This window comes from Gadus chalcogrammus, chromosome 23 (assembly GCF_026213295.1).
Source record: "Gadus chalcogrammus isolate NIFS_2021 chromosome 23, NIFS_Gcha_1.0, whole genome shotgun sequence".
Classification (NCBI taxonomy): Eukaryota; Metazoa; Chordata; class Actinopteri; order Gadiformes; family Gadidae; genus Gadus; species Gadus chalcogrammus.
This window is the reverse complement of record NC_079434.1, coordinates 6,362,095-6,378,118: the sequence shown is the minus strand read 5'-3', so window position 1 is coordinate 6,378,118 and position 16,024 is coordinate 6,362,095. Positions and strand designations below refer to the sequence as shown.

At 41.5% G+C, this 16,024-nt stretch overlaps 2 protein-coding genes across 7 annotated transcripts; both read right to left on the bottom strand.

Moving 5' to 3' along the window:
• Position 1: 1 nt before the first annotated feature.
• Positions 2-9,572, bottom strand: LOC130376852 (toll-like receptor 13). Of its 6 annotated transcripts, XM_056583752.1 has the most exons (5): positions 6,686-6,914; positions 6,366-6,431; positions 3,413-5,972; positions 3,057-3,174; positions 3-1,797 (listed from the first exon to the last, which is right to left on the bottom strand). In XM_056583752.1, exons 3-5 carry the CDS (start codon positions 5,901-5,903, stop codon positions 1,536-1,538), a joined length of 2,871 nt encoding a protein of 956 aa, XP_056439727.1. In that variant the 5' UTR covers positions 5,904-5,972; positions 6,366-6,431; positions 6,686-6,914; the 3' UTR covers positions 3-1,535. The 6 variants fall into 6 exon arrangements, with proteins under 6 accessions (XP_056439729.1, XP_056439731.1, XP_056439730.1 ...); XM_056583754.1 differs by lacking the exons at positions 6,366-6,431; positions 6,686-6,914 and adding an exon at positions 9,245-9,572 and having other exon boundaries at positions 2-1,797; positions 3,413-3,640; XM_056583756.1 differs by lacking the exon at positions 6,366-6,431 and having other exon boundaries at positions 2-1,797; positions 3,413-3,640; positions 6,686-6,917.
• A 20-nt stretch (positions 9,573-9,592) lies between these two features.
• On the bottom strand, positions 9,593-14,992 carry LOC130376855 (toll-like receptor 13). The gene is given in 4 exon segments (XM_056583758.1): positions 9,593-10,843; positions 11,810-11,927; positions 12,168-13,725; positions 13,727-14,992. Coding segments are annotated over 4 exon segments (2,871 nt in total). The 5' UTR covers positions 14,660-14,992; the 3' UTR covers positions 9,593-10,581.
• Between the last annotated feature and the right edge of the window lie 1,032 nt (positions 14,993-16,024).

Below are 16,024 nucleotides of genomic sequence, written 5' to 3'. Positions count from 1 at the left end.
TTGAGACAGAGAACCGAGTGAAAAGACTACAACCAAACGTAAACAGCCCCCTTTTTCGTTTCCGGCCAACAAGCAATGATTCTATGAGGTATTCTAGTCCGCTGAGCTATGAGCCAGAGAGCTAACGTTATGGATTGTACATATTTATAATTCGAAATTCGTCTCAGCCTTTATACCACAGATACTCTAGGGTTTATAGCATATGACCGCGTTGTCTGATTACAGTTTAATTCATTTTTCACAATTTAACAGCTCTCATTTTGAAAAATAATCACCACGCCATTCGTTTCAATGGGAATCGCGATAATTTCAACCTAAAGTGTACATATTTATAATTTGAAATTCGTCCCAGCCTTTATACGAAAGTTACTATAGGGTCTATAGCATATAACCGCATTTTCTGATAACAGTTTAATGTGACAGTAAGCTGAACTCACCGCAACTGCAAATTAACCACACGGGGATTACCATGGCAACCGGTCAAACAACACAGCGTTCTGCGCGCGCATCCGCCGTGTTGATAAACAAATAACCCCCATATTGAACGAAGTTAAACTAAGCTAGCGTTCCGTTCACAGGCACCCGAATGAAAGAGTTCACAGTAACGTTAATCAGGCAGTAATACAGTACGTTCAGTTCACGTTCGGCCAAAATATGAACGAGTTCATCAACAATCGTTCAATTAACGCGTTCGGGCACAACACTGGTTATTGGTAACCATACCTGAAAATGTCAAGAGTTTTCGACTTGAGGTATAGGCTGCAGTATGAATTTTACAGAATTTGAGAAAAAAACAAAACATTCAAAGTGAAAACATGATGAAGGAGCTACATCATGATTTCACTTCTGGAACTCATGTTGCTCAGGGAGTTCTTAGTATTTGGTCTGTTAAGCCCTTTTAAGATTAAATGTGTTAAAGAGTTATACAATAAGATGGACTTGACTTCTTTATTAATAACAGGGCATTAGTGAATACAATTATGATAAAGTAGAGATTCCACAAAACTAAGGAAATTAGTCATCAGAGCAAGACGAAGACGGAACAGCATCTTAAAGAATGTAGGCCTAAAGGGAAATGCAGCTTTGCGCAAAATTGCCCTTGAAATGTGGATTCCTCCACGACTGTTTCAGAAAGGAAAGCATTACATGGTGGCACCACTATTACCTAATAAATATATTATAGGGGATAACATATATATGTATGTATACACTGTATATATGTATTAATATAATGACATTTTTTATGAGCACTTTCATTTCTTGCTTTACCAAAAACGTACAATACTGAAACAAAAACAGTGACCCCAAAACTGTGATATGAACAAACCGTGAACCTTGTCGGGCCGTCGGTGAACGTCTGTTGCACTAGTTTCCTCGGGTTGTCACACACCTTTGGCCCTAGTCTGCCCTGTCAATTCATCATATTGAAACGGGGACGGAGGCCCTCGATGAGAATATAACTTGATATTTGTTGCATTCCCATATTAAGAATTTGCCAATGAGTCCAAGGTCTCACCCCCCCTCCAGCCTTTCTTTTACTGGTCTGGTCTCTCTCCTGGGGGTCCGTCCTCCACGGTGAGCCGTAGATGCTCACCTATTGGGTGCTCCTGGGTGTTCAGGGCCTGCCGGAGCTTCTCCCAGAACAGGTCTGGGTGTGCGTCTGCACGGGACCAGCTCAGGTAGGTTTGTCTCTTCAGGAGCCTCCTCATGCGGTAGTACGGAGACAGCTGCTGCATGGGAATGTCCTCCAGGAACACCAGGATCAGCACGTCCTTCTGCTCGTCAAACAGACGGAAGCTGGGGAATGGAAATGTTTCACTTTAAACCTTACATCCTTATGCTACACATATTATTCCACAGCTTTTGTGCGTTAATCATGATGTAGAATATAATTGACATGATATTAAAGCATAAAAAAATGGTGATAAACAATTGCACGAATAAAAATGTAAAGCTCATTCCGTTAAAGGTCCCATGTCATAAAAAATTCACTTCATGAGGTTTTCTAACATTAATATGAGTTCCCCTGACCTGTCTATGTTCCCCCAGTAACAAGAAATGGTGTTAGGTCTAAAACGAGCTCTAGGTATCCTGCTCTGCCTGAAAGCTCAGCCGTTTTCAATTTTCCCTGTATGTCGTCATATGGGTACATGTTACCCCTCCTTTCTCTGCCTTGCCCGCCCAGAGAATTTGGCCCGCCAATGTGACAATGAGCTACGACCGTGCGAGCGCCACATGTGTGTGTGTGTGTGAATACAGACACTGTGACGCAAGTGTTGAACACTTCATTGTTATTTGGATAACCGTTCTGCTGTTGGTGTTATAGCGCATTACACGTCGGGATCTCTGACGTCTCTGGTATTTCCACAATGAGACTCGAGGTGGGGGTCATCTCAGCCATGATTGAGGAGGAATTGGGGGAAAGGAGCTTCGGCCTTGACTCCCTGAAGTTCATGAATTGCGACCACCGCCCAGGGGCGGTGGTGCCTCGGCAGCGGGGCTCCGGCGGTTGACAGTCGCGGTCCACAATCGCGGGCAACAATTCCTTTCTCCTCCATGTCGCGGTTAAGTCTACTTCAGATTGATGTGGAAGTGGAGGGTTATCTCAGCCATGGTTGAGAAGGACTTGGTGGAAAGGAACTTAGGCTTTGACTCCCAGCAGTACATGAACCGCGAAATGGAGGAGAAAGGGATTGTTGCCCGCGATTGTCTCCCACCGGAGCCCCGCAGGTGGTGGTGCCCTACTCCTGCCGGAGCGGGAGTAGGTCTCCAGGACTCCCGCCAGAGCAGCCGGAGTGTTCTAGAATATTTACAGAACACGGCCAAAAGCTGTGAGCGCATCGCCATTGCGATACGCCCACTGTAAACGGAATGTTTGTGGAAAGCTCATTGTGGGACTGGCTCATAGGGGCTATAATTCTGCAACAAGCCTAAATTTCTTGAACGTCTTCAAGTACTGTATTAGGGGCCCACTTACAGCTATATAAAAGCATCCATGAAGTGGCATGCCATGGCACCTTTAATTACCTTATTGTTATAAAGCTAGGTGTTCTTACCTGGCTACCTGGATCTCTCTGGAGCACCATTCACTCTTCAGGTAATCCCGACTGACTACGCAGATGGTCTTCCGGCTGCCATAGATGGCGTCTGTAATGTTGTCCATGATGGACTTTCCTGAAAAGCATTGTTCAGTGACAATTCATTAACATGAATCCATCCAGCAAATTGCTTATCTCTGTGACATCTCTCAAGTGATGGCATGGAGACAAGTTACATCCAGTTCAAGGACAAATCTATGTTTTTATGTAATATTTGGACCCCTAATCGAGCATCAAAGATACATTTATATGCTAGCATGTATGCTAATATAGGTTTAGGATGTGACAATGATGTTCAGGATAGGGCTCCTCACCTGGCTGGAAGTCTCGGTGGTGCAGACACAGTCTCCAGCCCTGCTCGTCCTCCAGCTTGGGCAGCAGCTCCCCCAGCACCCAGCCCTCGTCGTTTGCGTTGTAGGAGACGAAGGCGTCATATTGATGAGCACGCTTGTTCTTGTGCTTTGAGTTGTAGAGGAACGCCAGCATGAGGTAGTACGTGTAGACCAGATGCCATTGCAGGAAATGGTGGGTGAAGGAGACTGCTATGGTCATGATGACCGCACATGCCGTGGAAATATAACAGATGAAGCCCATGTCTACTGCACAAGATCGAATGTCAATATCCAACAGTTTTTTCCCTTTAAGGTTTGGAGGGGAGTTGCATTCAAAGTTGTACGCATCAAACACTTGTGTTTGCTTCTTGGTGATTACCCATTGGAGGAACCACGCCTTGTCACAGTCACAGCTGAAGCTATTACCCTTTATATCTAGGTATTCAAGTGCTGGCAGAGACTGCAACACAGTTTCTCTAATCTCCGAAAAGGCATTATGTCTCACCTCCAAGAACTTCAGCTCTGTAAGGTTAGCAAGCAGCAGAAAATCTAGAGACTGCAGACTTGCGTGTGAGATTTTGAGACTTTTTAGTTTTTGAATCGGAGAAAACAAACCATGAACAAAGTCAGCAATATCATTTGAACTCAAGGAAAGCACTTTCAGATTGGGTGTATAGTTGAAGGTATGTGGGTGCATATACATAAGATGGGAACTTCTGATATTGAGTGTTGACAAATTTGTCAGGCCTTTTAGAAGATTTTGAGGGAGGTATGCTCCAAATCGACCGTGTTGCCCTGAAAGACTCAATGTATCTAGTTTTGAAAGCTCAGCAAATGGTGCCTTGGGAATCAACTCAGCTGATTTATATTTAATGTGATTGCTCATCAAATTCAATGACTTTAATCCCTTCAAGTCACGAAAAACTTTGTTTTTGATTTGAGTTTCTTTTAGTTTATTTGACTGAAGTGTAAGGTATCTAAGATTGGACAGTCCATGAAATGCACCACTTTTTAACTTGCTTAATTTATTCCCATCTAATGTCAGATTTTGAAGGGATTTCAAAGCTTTAAATTCTCCCTGATCTAGAACAGTGAGTTGATTATTTGACAAATTAAGCACTTGGAGATTTGGCATGGTGTTGATGAACGCACCGTTTAATTTACGAATACTGCAGTTTGGCAACTGCAAGTTTTTTAAATTGACTAAATCTCTGAAAAGACAGTCCTTTAGAGCACCTAAAGGATTATTGTTTAGAAAGAGAATTCTGAGACTTTTCATGTTGGCAAAATCCTCACAGTCATGCACACGCATGCGATTGAAGCTGAGATCCAGTTTAAAGAGTGTTGATACATTCCTGATGGCATATGGGACAGATGAGAGGCTGTTGAACATAAGGACTAAAATTTGAAGCTGCCTAAGAGATTGAAATGATTTGTCAGATATGTTAGTTATCTTGTTGTGCCCCAAGTCCAACTCATTCACATTGGAGCACAAGTGCAGCATGTCTGAACTAATAACCCTGATGCTATTATGTTGGACTGTAAGAGAGGTCAGCGATGGGATTTTGCAGGAAATACTTATGAGAATTTCCAGGTTTTTTTTCATATGGTTTAACCTCAGATTCATCAGTGAGGAGTTAAATGTCTCCAGAACTTCCTGCAGTCCGTGTAATGAGGAGTGAACCCTACTGATATCTAGTTCAGAAATGCCAATAAGGTGTGATGTGTCATTCATCTCCCAGACGATACCATTCTTTATACCATCATTAAGGCCCAACTTTGTGAGTTTGGGAAAGATATCGGCAGTGAGCACAAAGACCAAAAGCTCATTTTGAGACAAATCAAGTGTAACAAGTTCTGTAGGCTTATTTGACAGCTCCCACGAATTAAAAGTGGATATATTGTTTGCTCCAACGTGAAGGGTCTGTAAATGTGGCATTTGCTGTAAGATTTGCTGATAATTTGTTAAGTGGTGCAGTTTGTTATGGCCTAGATCCAAAAACTTTAGATTGATCAGAGACTTACAAGAGGTGGGTGCTACTGTTTCAATCTCATTGTGAGTAAGTCCAAGCATTGTTAGTTTAACTAAGCCATCAAATATACCCTTCTGCAGTTTTCTAAGCTTATTTTTGTTTAAAATCAAAACCTCTAGAGAAATTTGGCCCGCAAAAGTGCCAGATTCTATCTCGGAGATCCGATTTTCTGTCAGGTCTATGTGCACCAGATTTGGTAAATCCTCCAAATCTGTATTATTTAGTTTTGAAATTTTATTTACGGACAAGTCCATAGTCGTCACCCTTGCTGGAATGTCCTTTGGAAACACATTTAAAGTTCTACCAATGGGCTTACAGATGGCCTGTGTGTGCCGTGTGATCCAGCAGTCCTTCAGCACATAACCAGCAGTTGGAAAAAATAAACCGTTCAGAGTAAAAAAATATGTGAAGATTCCCAATGAACAGAAGCACATTTCCATTTTTCCGCCTTTGGTTGGGTTAATTTTGTGCCACAGAACGTTCACGTGTAAACAGCCAATCCAAAAACACTGTCAAACAGACACAGAAAGATAAACAGAAAAGGGTCACTACAATTTGTTATTGAAATACTGTCATTGAGACATATCAACCTGTACGCTTTGCGACGGATATTTCATGAACATTTATCTTACTATATACATCCTAACGCACAAACTTAGTCATTAATATGCTAATCTGCCTGTTGTCATGAGTATACCACAACATATGTTTGAATGAATGCTGTTTCAAAGACTTTTCTCCAAATCAGAAAACCCATTTTCTTATTTGTTTAAATCCACTAAACATATAAATCCCTTTTTTTTTTTTTGCATTTTGATTTGCATATTAATCGTATATAAAGGAAGAAACTAGATGTTTTGAGGCAACCAGTGTTAGAGTGAATTATTAATCCAGATAATAACCTCAGTCTGTCCGTCCGTCCGTCCGTCCGTGTGTGTGTGTGTGTGCGTGCGTGGTTTCAGGTGAGGCTGAGAATCAAAGCATACAATTAATATATCACCAGTACGAGACATCATAATAGCAAAAGGATCAAAACTCAAGTCATTGCTTTTTGTTACATTACACCAAAATAAATCAATAAAAAGCCTAAATGTTTTCATAACATGTTGTGACTAAAGTAAATTGAAAACATAAGCACATGGTTAACATAAGAATATGTTCAATGCCTTTGAATTTGATTATCTGCTAACAATTAAAGGTAGATTATGAGTGAAACACTTACATATTTTGGTAATTTTTCTCGAAGCAATCAGAAGTATGTGTCTGGTTTAAATGTGCCTCTCTTTGTGTTGTAAAGGAGGAGTACAATTTTAAAGAACTGAACTTTCCCTTATTGGGTTAGGGAAGTGAGAGGTCAACAGTTGTCATCTCTTTCCACTGGTATTTGGCAATTGGTTCATGGCGCTCACGAGTTGTTCAAAATGCCAATGTCTCTTTTTAGAACTTTCACCTCAGGCCCCTCCCCCTCTCCCAGAGTTTCAAGGGTTTCTCATCTCAGCAACTCTAGTCCATTCTGCGGCACAGCCGTGGTACTCAAACCCCGGGATCTCCCCCTGCCACCACCATTACCTCCCCCCCTCCCTAGTGGTCATTGTGCGGCTCCTCTGGTAGAACGTCAGGGTCGAAGCGGAGGACACCATCACATCGCATCATCAGAAAGCGTGCACATTGATATGGATTTTTTTAATTGCGATTCATAAATCCATGGACCAAGACGTAAGCAAAGGCCAGAGCTGTAGCCAGCGCCCTCCAGGGGGAATACTGTATATCCACCTTCAGAATTCATCTCCTTCTTTATTTTATACATGAACATGTTATACCCCCAAAATGATTGGTTCTTGGTTCCTGTGAACGGAATGCTGTGATGCATTCATGTCATGCCTTCATCTTTATAATCTAAACAGGCACAGTAGATGTTCAACTGTGCAAGTTAATGAGTTGCTTGTAAAGTGTCATTTATCCAAACCTATATGCAGATTCATTACCTTAATAGAGCACTTCAGTCATTTAGAAATTGTACTGCAAACCCAGTGAACTCTTTGCCATAATGACGTGCGGGCAGCTGAGCTGCCGTAAGTTGTTTCCTTTTCTGCTTTAACTACGTTCCTCTTGCTAGGGGAAAGGCATATATTCTAAGGAGCCTTTTTGAAGCCAAACTGCAATCGAAACACTTTTTGTTGTTATTAATACATCACTTAAGTTATCAAAAGGACTGGTTTTATATTAACTTTTAATCACTGACCATAGATGCGTCACGCCCAGACAGATATGACGAAGCCGATAACCTATGGCGTTAAACACCAAAACACCAAGCTTTTTAAATTCAACGAGGCCCGTTCATTAAACCTAATTCATTAATTTATCTTACTCATATACAATTAAATATGTGGCATTTCTAAGATGTGAATGCTTACAGCATTCACACCAAATATGTAGCATTTCTATGATGTGAATGCTTTCAGCATTCACACCAATAAAGATCTCAATATCTAGAGTGTGAATGCTACAGCATTCTCACTAATAAAACTTATGAAAAACAATAGTTGAGCGCTGCATGCAGCGCTCACCTAATAACCTGTTTGGCAATGGCAGAAAAGATTCGTCAATCCACATACTCAGCGCTGCTGCTCATTCCACAAATTCATTTTCCTTACAAATGGGGCACTATTTGAAAGGGAACTAAACAGGTTTTCCAACGGTATAAGATTTATTGCCAACACCATTGTTACCACAGAGAAATAATCTATCAAACACAAATTTCCTTACTTATTGTGCTATATATATTTATATATATATATATATATATATATATGGCACAATAAGTGCTAACCGCCGTTAATAACGCGTTTAACCGACAGCTCTAATAATTATATATATATATATATATATATATATATATATATATATATATATATATATATTTATATATATTTTTTTTATTTTTTATTTATATATATATATATATGTGTGTGTACACGACATATGACAAAAGTGATATGATAAAGGGTTAATAGTCTGGTGCAGTGCAGAAAAGGTAAGGTCTCTCAGCAAGAATTGTATTTATAATGCAATTAATATTGGAAGAGAACAGCACTTGATTGATGATTAACCTTCTAAATTAGGTTGATATTGAACATGCAAAAAAATATCATTACAAATGATCTCATTAATTATCAATCGTACAACTTGATTCTTATACAAACCATTCAATTATTAGAAACTACGATCAATGGTGCAGTTTACATGGCAGCCCTCTAGGGGACACTACACCATGTGCAATGGCAAAGTCAGGTTCGGAAATACTTAAGTTTTTACAGATAATGTTGCCGTCTTTGCTTTGTGCTAATACGTCAAGGGTAGATATTGTCAGATTAGAATTTTGACTATTCATTTACTTATCGAGGTGTAATGGACTACTCAAACTTAAATACATCTGTATCACACCTGGATCCTTCATAGTTTTCTCTAACAGGATGCAAGGGCTTCTGTATGCAGTATTTGTTTTTTGTTACTTTATCATCTATCTTAAAGGGGTAGTTCGGAATTTTGGATACAGGGCTTGATTCCCATGTTAGCCTTGGTGATCATTGGAGACAGTCTTCAACACATTTCATTCAGTCCTAGTTGCAGAGTTTGCTCGTGCTAGGCTAGCGCACGGCAACGGGCAATACTAGCCTGTTAATAAAACACTCCACAATACACCTGAGGCAAATCAACAATAACGCCAGACAGTCGATGTAAATGTCTGTGTTGATAGAATAATGTTAGAAATAAAACCAACCTTGCACCGCATGCATTTTGAGGGATTTGCTGTGTCTCAGCAACAGTGTTGTATGCCTGGTAGTAGTCTACGGCAGCTGTGGAATGATACCTAGGTTAATTCCGCTGCTGCTGAGAAAGTAGTCCCTAAAAATGTGATGATTCATGCGATGCAAGGTTAGTTTTATTTCTAACGTTATTCTATCAACACAGACGTTTACATAGTCTGGCGTTATAGTTGATTTACCTCCGGTCAGAGTTTGCTCTAGCGAACTCTGCAACTAGAAGGACTGAATGAAATGTGTTGAAAACTGTCTCCAATGATAAAGAACACCAAGGCTAACTTGGGAAACAGGCCCTATGTCCAAAATTCCGAACTACCCCTTTAAGTATGTATCTTAAAACCAAGACAATAAGAAAAGCTCATGTGGCAGTCATTATAATAACAGTATAGAGTAATATATATAATAGCATTATATAGCCTATAACAATACAGCCATTAAAGGTTGTGTATGGAATTCGCTTTTTTGGCCATTTTTGCAAAATTACTTGAAATCGTTCGAGAGTTAGAAATACTGGCATGAAAATTAAACAAGTCAATCATCTGTGGAACGGGCAGGGCTCGAAAAACTCCAGCCAATGATTTCCAGAGCCACCGAGTTGCATTGGACAGTAAGTACGTCAATCAAACGGTCGTACTGCACTCCCCCTCCCCCGCGCGTGACCCCTTCGTGCAGTACTCGTGACCCAGAGCAAGCTCCTGTTTGTTGTTATCCTGCGGTAGCTACTGGAACTAGTTAATCCACATTTGGACCTAGCAGTAGAAGACCATTTCCATGGCAGACAAGACGCCACCATCCCCCACCACCACCAGCAAAGAGAAGGAAAACCCTACGCCAGCCTGGCTCGCTCTCGCGCATCTGTGTTCGCGCTCGTGCATGATTGCGCGTCCAGGTACTTGGAATGGGTGGAGTCAGAGTCAGCGTTGAAGGAGAGGGGGTAGGACCATTTGAGTTGTGTATTTTCAAAATCTGCTGGCGTTTCGCAAATCCCATACCCAACCTTTAAAGAACAGGTTAATAATCTCAAAATATTTCCAAAAAATCCCAAGTAAATAAATACATTTAGTTTTCAATAGGCTGGCGAGACCGATGGATCCGTAAACGCAATGCATACAAAACAAATCAACACCAGATGTACATTTAACCAGAACAAGAAGATGTTTTGCAATACAGACAATAATGAGAGTTTAAAGTAACGAAGCCATCAAGGGGAACTGTTTCACTTTCCCTCCATAGGGACAGACCCCGGGTGTCTGTAGTATAATCCCCCTCCCTCCCCCAAGCATTTGTAAGCCTTTTACTGGTCTGGTCTCTCTCCGGGGGGTCCTTCCTCCACGGTGAGCCGTAGATGCTCACCCATTGGGTGCTCCTGGGTGTCCAGGGCCTGCCGGAGCTTCTCCCAGAACAAGTCTGGGTGTGCTTCTGCTCGGGACCAGCTCAGGTAGGTTTGTCTCTTCAGGAGCCTCCTCATGCGGTAGTACGGAGACAGCTGCTGCATTGGAATGTCCTCCAGAAACACCAGGATCAGCACGTCCTTCTGCTCGTCAAACAGACGGAAGCTGGGGAATGGAAATGTTTCACTTGAAACTACCTTACTTACTTATGCTACAAATATTATTCCACGCAGTGGCGTAACATCATGGCGATATGCCCCGGTGCAAATATTTATTTTGTGCGGGAGGAAGGGCCTTGTCGCCTTGTCCTTCTTACTACGGTGAGGGTTTCGTTTATTAATTAAGTGCGCCACCAGAGGGCGCCCCCGACACATTTGCCGCCCTAGGCGATTATTTATTTATTTTTCCTCCATGGGCCCCTGACGCCGTCTGGGCCCCGGTGCAGTTCACCGGTTGCACCGTCGATATTTACGACACTGATTCCATGCCTTTTGTGGACCTTTTCTACATGAAACATGAAGTACAATATAGTTTACATGATATTAAAGCATAAAAAAATGGTGATGAACAAATGCACAAATATAAATGTAAAGCTCATTCAGTTAAAGGTCCCATGGCATGATTCACATTATGAGGTTTTCTAACATTAATATGAGTTCCCCTGACCTGTCTATGTTCCCCCAGTAACTAGAAATGGTGTTAGGTCTAAAACCAGCTCTAGGTATCCTGCTCTACCTGGAGCCCTACTCCCGCCGGAGCGGGAGTAGGGCTCCAGGACTCCCGCCAGAGCACCTGGAGTGTTCCTCTAGAATATTTACAGAACACGCAAAAAGCTGTGAGCGCATCGCCATTGCGATACAACCACTGTAAACATGAGCGCAATTTACCGTTGCCACAAGCTGCTCAGGGCCAAACCCCCACCCTCCACCTTGACCAGCCTCTAAAAACGGCATGTTTGTGGAAAGCTCATTGTGGTACTGGCTCGTAGTGGCTATAATTCTGCAACAAGGCTGAATTTCTTGAACGTCTTCAAGTACTGTATTAGGGGCCCACTTACACCTATATAAAATCATCCATGAAGTGGCATGCCATGGCACCTTTAATGACCTTATTCTTATAAGGTGTTCTTACCTGGCTACCTGGATCTCTCTGGAGCACCATTCACTCTTCAGGTAATCCCGACTGACTACGCAGATGGTCTTCCGGCTACCATAGATGGCGTCTGTTATATTCTCCATGATGGACTTCCCTGAAAAGCATTGTTCAGTGAAAATTCATTAACATGAATCCATAGAGAAAAAGGCTTGTATCCATGCCATCTCTCAAGTTGATGGCATGGAGACAAGTTAAATCCAGTTCAGGGACAAATCTATCTGTTTTTATGTAATATTTGGACCCCTAATCGAGCATCAAAGGTCAATTTATATGCAGCATGTATGCTAATATAGGTTTAGGATGTGACAATGATGTTCAGGATAGGGCTCCTCACCTGGCTGGAAGTCTCGGTGGTGCAGACACAGTGTCCAGCCCTGCTCGTCCTCCAGATTGGGCAGCAGCTCCCCCAGCACCCAGCCCTCGTCGTTTGCGTTGTAGGAGACGAAGGCGTCGTAGTGATGAGCACGCTTGTTCTTGTGCTTTGAGTTGTAGAGGAACGCCAGCATGAGGTAGTACGTGTAGACCAGATGCCATTGCAGGAAATGATGGGTGAAGGAGACTGCTATGGTCATGATGACCGCGCATGCCGTGCAAATATAACAGATGAAGCCAATGTCTACTGTACAAGAACGAATGTCAATTTTCAACAGTTTTTTCCCTTTAAGATTTGGAGGGAATTTGCAATCAAAGTTGTACGCATCAAGAACTTGTGTTTTCTTGTTGTTGTTTACCCATTGGATGAACCATGCATTGTCACAGTTACAGCTGAAGCTATTAAACTTCATATCCAGGTATGTAAGTGCTGGCAGAGACTGCAACACTGTTTCACTTATCACAGAAAAGGCATTCTTCCTCATCTGCAAGAACTTCAGCTCTGTGAGGTTAGCAAGGAGAAGAAAATCAAGAGACCCCAGGTTTAACTGTGAAATGTAAAGAGCTTTTAGTTTTTGAATTGGGGAAAATAAATTGTCGGGAAGGTCTCTGAGATCATTTGCACTCAAATAAAGCTTATTCAAATTAGGAGTATAGTTGAAGATGTCTGGGTGCAGGGATATAAGCTGGTTACCTCTGATATTGAGTAACGAAAGATTTGTCAGGCCTTTCAGAAGGTTTTGAGGGAAGGCGCTCTTAAGGTGCCTGTGTTGACCTGAAATATCCAATGTATCCAATTGTGAAAGCTCAGCAAATGGTGGATCATTAATTGGCTTTTCTGATGTATATTTAAGGCGATTGGTCATCAAATACAATGTCTTCAAAGCTTTCAAGTCACCAAAAGTACCTTTATTAATTTTAGTTATTACATTTGATGCGAGATTAAGATATGTAAGATTGGACAGTCCATTAAAATTCCCCTTATTAAGTTTTTGTAATTTATTTCCTTGTAATTTTAGATTCTGTAGGGAATTCAGAGCTTTAAATTGTCCATGATCGAGAAGAGTGAGTTGATTGTTTGACAAATCAAGCACTTGGAGATTTGGCAGGTGTTTTATGAAGGCACTGTTTAATTTACTAATGATGCTGTTTTGCAACATTAAGAACTTTAAATTTACCAAATCTTTGAAAACACAATCCTGTAGAGCTGAGAGAGGGTTATTGTTTAGATGGAGCATACTGAGACGAGTCATATTGGCAAAATCATCACAGCGAAGAATAATGATGTTATTGTAGCTGAGATCCAATTTTGAGATTGCAGTTTTCCTGACAGCGTAGGGGACTGATTTGAGACGGTTAGACTTCATGATTAAAATGTTTAGCTTCCTCAGGGATTGAAATGAATTGTTAGAGATGTCAATTAACTTATTGCTCCCTATGTTCAACACTTTCAGATTAGTACACAAGGGCAGCATGTCTGAACGAATATATTTGATGCCGTTTTTTTCGGACTTCAAGAGAGGTCAGTGATGGGATTTTGCAGGAAATATTAATGAGATCCCGCAGGTTGTTACGCATCTGGTTTAACTTCAGAAAGATCAGTGAGGAGTTAAATGTCTCTAGAACTTTCTGCTGTTCTTGCAAGCGACAACCACTGATATATAGTTTGGACACGCGCCTAAGGTACGATGTGTCATTCACATCCCAGACGATACCATTCTTTCTACCATTATCCGCAAGGTTCAACCTTGTGAGGTTGGGAAAGATATCTGCACTGAGCCCAAAGACCCTTAGCTCATTAAGAGACAAATCAAGTGAAACAAGTTCGGTAGACGTATTTGACAGCTCCCATGAATGAAAATTGGAAATGTTGTTTGCTAGAATGGACAGGTGTTGTAAATGTGTTGTATGTTGTAAGATGTTTTTTAATTGGTGCAGTTTGTTGTGACCTAAATCCAAAAACTTTAGCTTGGTCAGAGACTTAAAAGAGCCTGGTGCTACTGTTTTGATCCTATTGGAAGTCAGACCCAATTCCGTGAGATTGACTAAGCCATCAAACATACCCTCCTGTAGCTTACAAAGCCTATTGCTGTTTAAATTCAACACCTCTAGAGACATTTGAACAACAAAAGTGCCAGATTCAATTATGGAGATAGAGTTGCATTTCAGGTTTAAGCTCAACAGATTTGGTAAATTTTTCAAATCTGCATTATTTAGTTTAGAAATGTTGTTTTGAGACAGGTCTATACTTGTGACTATTAGTGGAATGTCTTTTGGAAATAAATTGAAACTATTCTTCTGACAGATGGCCTGTGTGGTTCTTGTGACCCTGCAGTCCTTCAGCACGTAACCAGCAGCTGGAGAAATCAAATTGTTCAGATTCAAAAGGAAACATAATATTCCAAATGAACACAAACTAATTCCCCTTATTGGCATGGCCATTTCCGTTTTCATTCCAGCACACAAAGAAGTTTCTTAATGTTGGTAATTTCCAAGGCAATGGATCTCCAGTCCTACCAGGTGGATCTTTGGTTACATTCGTTAATTTCTTTCAGTCAGGTTGAATCCGCCAATCCCAAAAATCTGTCAAACAGACACACAAAGATACACAGACAGCGGTCATTACTATCGGCTATCGAAATACTGAAATTAAAACATGTGTCTTATATCCAATCCGGTTAGACCGGGTTCCCCCAGCCAATTCTGCCGGCGATTTGAATTCGCCCTGCAGAAGGGTCTTCAGAAGACCAATACAATTCTTTCTGCTTCCGATGCGTTTTTACGGAAGCCAATCACCAAGCAGGCTTTTCCCCCTGGCACACTATTGACTGGTTTAACACAATGACGACAGGGAAGCGACAGAAGGCAGCCAATTGTGTACCGAGTAATTTAACTAGGCCCGTCGATCACGCCGGTCAAGAAAATGACAGCAGCCTCCCCTGACCAACGTGCTTGCTACGATTGAGCTTGGTCTGGCAATAGCCAGATACCGGTTTGTAGCCAGGCTACAACTCGGTATCACACAATCTATTGAATCGTGTCCCAGAGCACGATTGTCCGACTTGTTTCGTTATACACAGAACAAAATGTAAACCAATGCATTCTAAATGGGGGCGTTTCTCTGACTTTTTCGTGCTACACAGAACGAAATGTAAACCCAGGTATTTTGAATGGGAGTGTTTCTCAGACGACAGAGAGAGTGAGAGAGAGAGAGAGAGAGAGAGAGAGAGAGAGAGAGAGAGAGAGAGAGAGAGAGAGAGGAGAGAGAGAGAGAGAGAGAGAGAGAGAGAGAGAGAGAGAGAGAGAGGAGAGAGAGAGATGGTGAGAGGTGTGGTCGCTGACAGTACAGTGCACCCTCTAGTTATATATATGTCAATATTTCCGATTTTTTTAAACAGACCTCCTAAATAACAAAAACAAATTATTCGTGCTCCACAGAACGAAATGTAAACCAACGCATTTGAATGGAAGCGTTTCTCAGACATTTTTGAATGGAAGCGTTTCTCAGACATTTTCGTGCTCCATGGAACGAACCCGAGAGAGAGATAGAGAGAGAGGGACGTTTATCAAAAGGAAGGAACTCCCCAAACCCAAAGGGAAGAAACCTTGAGAAAGAATACCTTACAGGAGAGGGCTACCAATTCAAAGGACGGTTTGGAGTCCAAGGTGCGAAATGGGCACATATAATGGTAGTATAAAACAATAGAGCAGAGTTAAAGATGCTTTAACCTTCCTTTATGTTAAAGGGTCTGGGATACAAACAGTATGTTTTATAACCATGTGAAAGTATGTTCGACTGCATGTCTACTCTACAAGCAC